General features: G+C 38.8%; 1 protein-coding gene across 1 annotated transcript; it reads left to right on the top strand.

Annotated features, from left to right (window-relative positions):
* On the top strand, positions 2675 to 8706 carry LOC109838260 (ABSCISIC ACID-INSENSITIVE 5-like protein 5). The gene is given in 7 exon segments (XM_020406717.1): positions 2675 to 2838; positions 5734 to 5938; positions 5941 to 6024; positions 6501 to 6706; positions 6793 to 6864; positions 8424 to 8453; positions 8563 to 8706. Coding segments are annotated over 6 exon segments (666 nt in total). The 5' UTR covers positions 2675 to 2838; positions 5734 to 5751; the 3' UTR covers positions 8650 to 8706.

Here is an 8713-nt window from a genome sequence, read left to right as displayed (position 1 = left end):
TGAGTTATCACCATATTATTGGATGATGTGGGGGATTTTTAAATATGAGATGAGATGAGTTGGATGATGTGACATATTTCTTGTGTTTGGTTTATTTTTACAAAAACTTTGTTTGTCTCGTGCGTGATGCATCACGCGCGAGACAAATAGCACAGCTCTTACTTGAATATGAATAATTAATTAGATGACTCTTCATTTGTCCATGTCCTTTAGTTTTCTTATTATTTATCTATATAATGTATGTCATGGACTACAAAATGTATGGAGGAATGAGGAAGATGAATAAAAATGAGAATCACTTTTCTCTCTATTTTTTCTCTTGTCTATTTACATTTATATTTTATTTTTTATTCTTACTTTTAATATATATGATGTATGTAGATACAACAACAAGATTACAACAGATCCTATAATTAATATTGATTATTGTTGAAAATTTATCCATGCCAGACAAACCTCAAACAATCTAGCGGCAAATTTGAGGCATCCATATCAATGAGAAGAACTAGATGTCAAATCACGTACGGCTACAACTTTAGCGCAGCTCCGTTAAGACGCCCGTTTACGACATTAGTTAGGTCTACAAAGACGTAAAAGCCCCTGTTATTTAACACTTTTGAGTAATATTCCTCCTCGTAATGATGACCGTACAGGGGTTTTATCGTCATTTAAAGTTACAAAAAAGCAGTTTTCCTGCTGGCCTCCACCGTACACTCAATTTTACGGAGGATAACGCCTGACAAAAATCTTGAAGACGATATTACCCCCAGTAGCTTAATACACCGACGAACATGTTCTGGAATCGCTAGAAGCCATTAGTTTCCGTTTTTATTGCGGTTCCACCCCTGACAACATTATGTATTGCAATCTTACATTCTCGGCTTCATTGGCGTCTGAACTGTGAAGTGTAAAAAATCCCACAGTTAAAGGAGGAAATTAATTCAAGAAGATTTGAAGAAAGAATAAAATAAATAAGAGTTGGTATGAATTATTTCAACTTTCTGAGCTATGTGTCATTTTTTTGTGTTATGAATGTTTCTTAGCTTAGGTATTTATTACTTTTTTCTAGGAGATAAAGAGAGGGAGAGGAAAGAGAGCGCACATTATATATGCTATTACTTTGATCTACTATAAACAATACATAGAATTAATAAAATAATTAAAGTATAACCATAAACAAAATATTGAATCAATAAGAATAATATAAAATCAATATAATTATCACGTTGAATGTATTAAAATTATGATGCATGCTAATTTATACTTTCCTCTGTTCTTTCCGAACATGTGTTACATTTATGACACAAAAACCACATAAAATTATTAAAGTAATGAAAACTATGGGGTGTTAAGGGCATGTTTGTTTGCATGGAAGTAATTTTAAAGTAGCTGAAGTAAATGAAGTAGATGCTACTTCTGCTACTTCCAAGCAAAAAAATGTGTTTGGCTTTCTGAAAGTGTGTTTGGTTTTCTAAAAAACTTACTTCCAATACTTCCTTAAACGTTTATGTGGCGTCCACGTGTCATCCTTACTTTCAAAATATTTTTTCAATCCTCAATACTTAGAAGTAGCTCGGAAGTAGTTGAAATAAATATTAATTAGAAAATAATTAATTTTTTATTAGTTACTCCTAACAGCTTTTTATTGATAAAATTACTCTTAATTTTAATAATTATTTTATAGTAATTTGTGATGGTCATCGGGCAGTTTTTCTTTGGGATAAAGAGAACAGTTTGTCTATTAATTCTTTGTCTAAATGCCACGTTGATGTTACGATCAAAGGAACGAGGGAGGAGAGAAATTGGAGATTCATAGGAATTTATGATTATCCGGATTCTCATCGTAGGCGAGAGGTAAACAATTATTTTGAAGCTATGTGGTTGAAGGATTTTTCTTGCTCTCAAGTGGCGAGGGGTCATATCGGCATGAAACTTATTGTAACGTGCTAGATCAAATTAAAGAGCGTGGTATGGTTTTGAAATTGTAGAAACAATATATGTTAATTACTTCCTAGTAATATTTCCAAATGTTATCCAAACAAAAAAAAGTAAATAAAGAGGAAGAAGTTCTATTTCCCTTACTTCTAAAAATATATGAAACAAAAAAAAAAAAACTATTTTCACTACTTCCTACTTCATAGTTTTAAAAGTTACCTCTATAACCTACTTCTTATTTCTAATACTTCCATTATTCAAAAGGCCCCTAAACATAGGTTCATTTTTTCTAACTTTACTCTTTGATGGGTTTTAAAGTATTCTAAATTGTGAGATTATTTCTTAGGCTTTTAAAAGGGTGACGCGTGTGGCTAAAAGACGGGTTCTAAAAAAAAAAATCATTGCATGTGAAAATTTATGCCCTTAACTATAATCAACCATCCACAATTCTCTAAATTCTGAGGAAGCGGCCTGCAAAAAATAGTCCAATGGCGGGGGGGCGGTGTCTTCTCGACGGCACGTGTCTCGCACGTGTCGCCATACCCGAGCGCTCTCCCATGCAGCGGATTCCAAAAGCAATTATTAAATCGGATACAACCAAACCGCACGCTAGGTGGGCCCCACCTCATCCTGGATAACTATGTCAGAAGCGGGGACCACCCTAACAGTCGCAGTAGCTATAAAAACAAATAAAAACAAGTAAATTAAGGAAAGCATACTATAAATATTCAAGGCAAGCAGTAGAGGAGCTGGACCGGAAAGAGCAAGAAAAAAAGCGCCAGGGCTCTCTTCTCCTCTTAATCATCTCATTTCTTGCTTTCCAAAAAAAAAAAAAAAATTGTTGCTAGGAATTCTTCAAGATCAAGGAAACTTGTTGAATGCAACTGATCAGCTAGAGATCAGGTAACTCGATGTTTTTTTTTAATTTTTTCCGATCTTTTTGTTGATACTATACTTTAAAAAGATCAAAGCAGTCTTACTCCCCCAATTCGTTTGGAAATTTGAGCCTTTTAGGCGTGGATTAGGGAAAAAGTAAAAGGAGGAGGAAAAAGAAAAAGTTTGGATACCACAACAATAAGCGGCAAATTGTGAATGGTCGCGATAGAAATTTTTGTCGGTTGCGAAAATGACAGTGGGTGATAATATGCGAGCCGAAAGAGGAAAGTTAGGCGTCCATGTTTTCTGGCTTCTCTCACGCGTTTTCCGTGAGCGGCAATATGAAAAGGAAAACGATAGGGGCACCCCAACCACAACTCTAATCTTAACTTTTTTTTTTCTCGGAAAATGATAGGGACACACTTCCAACCACATCCTAAACTATACTCCTTTCTCATATGCTACAGTACGCCGGGTCAGATTTTAAAAATTTAAAATCTCATGTGGAGCCCGATGTATTGGAGCCCGGTATACTGTAGCATATGAAAGAGGAAATATGGTTTGGGATGTGGTTTGGGGTGTGTCCCTACTACCACCTTTTTTTCTCTCTCTATTGTTACAGTGCACCCGTCCTGACATCAGGCCGTATAGTGCCACTCATACGAAAAAGGATTTCTTGATTATCCACTGTTTTCACTGTTTTCTCTTTACTTTTAGACATCACGTCCTATAGTGATATTGGTCGATGACGGTCATCTTTTCAAACGTTGGTCTTTGATTTGAAATTGTTCGAAAGGTGGAGGCACTGATGGATCATATGCGTCGCAATCTTGTTGCGCTCAATAGTTAGGCTTTTTCGTCATTAGTCCCTTAAAATCATAGATATTTTGAGATAGCGCCCTGCAATCACTGGAATCGCGTTCAGATCCCTGATATCTTATGTTATTCTGGAAATTAGACTCTCAAATCATTTCTTAACTAATTTTGAAAACCGATCCCTCCGATGAAGATCAGAAATAGCAAATGGATGGATTAATTGGAAACGCTTTATGAGAATTTGAGAAACTAATTGGGGAACTAAGTTTCCTCTAATTGTTAAGATGTGAGGGACTACTTTTCAAAATAATCTAAGAACTGGGGTGTCTAATTGCAATTTCAATGATTTAGGGCCTAATTTCATAATAATCTAAGATGTGAGGGACCCAGTAGTAATCTCAATGATATGAGGCACTAATTCAAAATATGAAAGATTTAACGGACCTACTTTTTTGAAAGATGTAAGGGACTAATACGAAGGAACACTTAAATAGTTTTTAGACTCATAGAGTCATAGAAAGGATTGTGGATTTTTTTATTAGTCCCTTTATTGTTTAATATTTTGACGTTAGTCCTTCGGATCATTGAAATTGTTGTTAGGTCATCACAGTTTTTTAAGAATATATTATTTCTGTTGTTTAAAATTTTGCCCCACAAATAATGAAATTGCAATCAGGTTTTTTATTAAAAGTTATTCCAAATTAATCCTTTCCATCTGGAGAGCAGCACATCGTGATTCCCTTAAGTATAGGCTTATCGGAGAAACCCCCTTCAATTTGAAGGTGTAATTTCCGCATGATGATTAAAATTATGTAGGAAGATATTTTGTTGGTTAAAGTTGTGTTTCGCTCGTTATTATTTTTTTAATCTTGAAATTTGAAGGGTTTATCTAATAACTTGTCAATTTAATGGGAGTTTTCTGATATTTTCAAAGTCATTTGGGTTACCCGGTAATCTTCCAAATTAAGTGGTGTTTTTTTTTAATATAGCCGTAGAAAAAAGTGTTAATTTCACGTAAGGGTCCGTTTGGATAATGGAAGTATTAGAAGTAAGAAGTAGGTTATAGAAGTAATTTTCAAAGCTATGAAGTAGGAAGTAGTGGAAATAGCATTTTTTTGTTTGTTTTATATATTTTTAGAAGTAATGGAAGTAGAACTTCTTCCTTTTCATTTACTTTTTTTGATTGAATAACATTTGAAAATATTATTAGGAAGTAATTTTATCAATGAAAAGTTGTTAGAAGTAACTAATACGGGAAATATTAATAAAAAAATTATTTATGTCATAATTAATATGCATTTCAACTACTTCCGAGCTACTTCTGAGTATTAAGGATTGGAAAAATATTTTGAAAGTAAAGATGACACGTAGGCGTCACATAAACATTTAGGGAAGTATCGGAAGTAAGTTTTTCAGAAAACCAAACACACTTTTTTGTTTGGAAGTAGCAGAAGTAGCATCTATTTTTTTTACTTCGGTTACTTCACAATTAATTCCGTACAAACAAACAAGCCCTAACTCATAAACTTTAGAGAGTGTTGCACATAACCTATTTGAAATTTGTTTATTCACATAAAACCAATCAATGAAACTTTGAGGTGACTCACAAAACCGTACTAAACGGCTGACTTTTGTCATCGAACCATGCACGTAATTCCCAAGTGACATAGTGAAAGGTTATGTGAACCCTCACGCAACGCCACCCCCACAAAAAAAAAAGAGGAAAAACCACAAAAAAAAGAGGAAAAAAAAAAGAAATTTCCCTTTTTTTTGGTCGTCGGCGCGGCCATCCTAGTTCGGGTGTGGTGGAGGAGGATGATGTGAAATTAACCCAAAAAAAAAAGTTACATGACAAGTCTCGGCGCTTCAAAGAATGGACCCGTTCGTAGTATTGGGCCTTGGGTATACAGTTGGCTAGCAATTGGGTCCAGTCCTAAATCTTGGGCTCAGGCCTCACTCCCTCACCAATCCGAGTAATCTAACCCCGCAAAATCCGACTCTCCTCTTCATCATCATCATCATCATCATGTACTCACACTGCATGCTCTTGTCCTTTCTCGAAACCCCGCATTAAGTAAGACGACCTCCCCCTCTCTCCTCTTGCAGATTAAGCCCAGCCCGTCAATGGCGTCGCCTAGCGAGAGCAAGGTGGACGAGAACGAGGTAACATCGGAGCCCCAGCGAAGAAATCGCCATCGTCGACAGGGCGGCGGCGATGACGAACGAGCCCAGGAGCCTGATCTCGGCTTCCCCCTGGCTCGCCAGTCCTCCATCTACTCCCTCACCCTCGACGAGATCCAGAACACGTGTGCGAGCCCGGGAAGACTTTCGGGTCGATGAACATGGATGAGTTCCTCAGCAACATCTGGAGCGTCGAGGAGGGATTCGCTGCGCCGAGTAGATACTAGCAATGACGTCAACACTCCCGCCAGTGTTCCGCCGGCGGCGGCCGGTGTCGGCGGGGCCCAGCCGCTGCACCGACAGGGTCACTGTCACTGCCGGGCCCTCTGAGCCGGAAGACGGTCGACGAAGTGTGGTCGGAGATTCACAGGGAGCAGGAGGTTCCCTGCGACACGGGGAGGCCCACCACGGGGGCAGCGGAAATCCCGGAAACGCCCATCGCGCAGCCGACGTTCGGGGAGATGACGCTGGAGGATTTTCTGATCAAGGCGGGGGTAGTTCGGGAAGGGTGGGCGCGCCTTCGCCGCATCCTCCTCCGCAGTGGCAATGCAGCAGGGCTATGGCTGGCAATGGGACCCGGCCGAGGGGCCGCGTTTGTGGGGACCAATGGGTATGAGTATCACCACGCCCACGCCACCCCCAGAGGGGCATGGGAAGAGGTACGGCAATGGGTATGGGATGCAGCAGATGAGGGTTGGGCGCCGGTGAGCCCGCGTCTCGTCCGATGGGTGGACAATTCGGGGTACGGCGGCGGCGGAGGAGGGATGGAGGTGAACGGACGGCTAAGATGAATGGGAGGAAACGGGCGGGATGGGGTGGTGGAGAAGGGGTGGAGAGGAGGCAGCGGAGGATGATCAAGAATCGGGAGTCGGCGGCGAGATCTAGGGCCAGAAAGCAGGTGGAGGGTTGTGTGAATTTTGAAATTTATCTGCTTTGTGCCTGTGATATTGGGTTAAAATTGTGTTTCGTTTGATTCTGATGCAGGCTTATACTGTGGAGTTGGAGGGGGAGCTGAATCTGCTGAAAGAAGAGAATGCTCGACTCAGAGAAGAAGAGGTGAGAAATTCAAGAGTTTTTTATGTTAGGATTCAGGATTTAAACCTTAAGGGGTAGCAGAGCTGTTTCTGTTGCTTGGGTTCACATTTGGACTTTGAATCTCTTCTCACTCTTTTCTAGCAGTGGAACTATGCCCTATTAAATTGTGGAGTAGATCGCAAGACAATTTTCATTAATAAAATCAATGCTAGGAAGCATGAATGTTTCGAGGTCTAGAGGTAGTTATGTGTATTCATATATAGGTATGCTTCTCTCGTCAAGAAAGTTCTGAAGACAAAATTGAAATCGAGACATTAAGGTATACAAGTTGGTAGTATTCATATTGATATCAGAAATATGACAACCATTCTAACTTGGCACTTAACTCTAGGCTAGCAACCGGAACGTGTTGATCTGGGAATGTTAGTGACCGTCATAGGCTCAAGGTTCTTCTTTGTAGAACAATATTCTCGATAGTGTATGGCCTCAATTATATGCAAGCGTCGGTAACTTTTTAGACGTCATATTAATATTCCCCGAAATGGAAACAAGACAGAACTCGTTATATTATCATGATTCAAGGGGCTAGTTCTTTGTACTTCGAAAGACTCAGTTCATGGCTCCCTTACTTGATTGTTTTTAGCCAACTGGGCGATGATAAGGTTTCTACAATTGTGATGAATAGAAGTGTAGAACATAAGAATATAGCGTGTGTTACATCAAAACCGCAAAGAAGAAACATCAGTATCCGTATCTCTCGAGTAACCTTTCTAGACCAAATAGAGGATGAGCATAGGCTAGTTGAACCTGATAAGCTCTCATATAGAAAACTTAAATTCCAGCTACAAACCAGAGTCTTTATGGGGTTTTGATTCATATTTAGTCAACTTCATGCGCGACTGAAGGGTTTTTGGGGTTGGTCGCAGCCTTTAATTTAGGCTTGGAAGTTGGAACCTTGCATAATACGACCTGCTGATGATTGAGTTTCTTGCGAATCTCAAAGCTTTATAGAGTACTAAGCACAGATTCAGGCGAAATCTAAGAATAAACGACTGGAGTTGGGTCACAGGTTTGCTGTTTAGGCATTAGATTTTCGGGGTTTGTGGGTGGATTTCAGTGTGTGGATCTTACTCTATAGTAGCACTACTAGTCTAATTCTGATTCTTGAATGATGCTAATATTACAAGGGGATGAGGGTTCTTTTTGTTTACCGAGATATATGTTGTGTATGCCCAATGAATTTCAATTTACCATCAAGGTAACAAAAACTTGATCCATATGAAGGATAAATCAGTAAATATTTTTTATCTACTTTTTTGAGCTACTAAAATGTTTGTATCAGCTGGGTTTAGGATTACTGTTGTGGTTCTATGTTAGCATGAAATCAAATTCACATGTTCTGTTTGGTATAAAATCAAATCTGAACATGTGAAGCGATGTTGGGTATACTTGTTACATTAGCATATAACTGAATAATGGGGTTCTTACTCTAGCGTTTCTAATATTTCTAATCACATTATAACATTGGCGCAATTAATGCAGTAGTTGCTAATATGATTTTTTCCGTACTTTCTATACAGAGAAGGGCACAGACAATGAGGAAGCAAATGGTAACTTTCAAACTATTTCTCACTTCAATTGAATTCATTGTTTGCCAATCCATTTCTGCAACTTTCAAATGTTACTGATCCTCTATTCTTCCATGACTTTCTTTAATAGATAATCGAGTGTATGGCTGAACATGCACGGGCTAATTTAGCGAAGGCTGCACGATCGCTTCGACGTTGCAATAGTGGCCCTTGGTGAAGATATCCTTTCAGAAAGAACCCGAAGCTTACTTTTGTTCAGCTGTAGTTTTTTTTGTATGGAT

Source organism: Asparagus officinalis, chromosome 4, assembly GCF_001876935.1.
Source record: "Asparagus officinalis chromosome 4, Aspof.V1, whole genome shotgun sequence".
Lineage (NCBI taxonomy): Eukaryota > Viridiplantae > Streptophyta > Magnoliopsida > Asparagales > Asparagaceae > Asparagus > Asparagus officinalis.
This window is presented reverse-complemented; position numbering and strand designations above follow the sequence as displayed.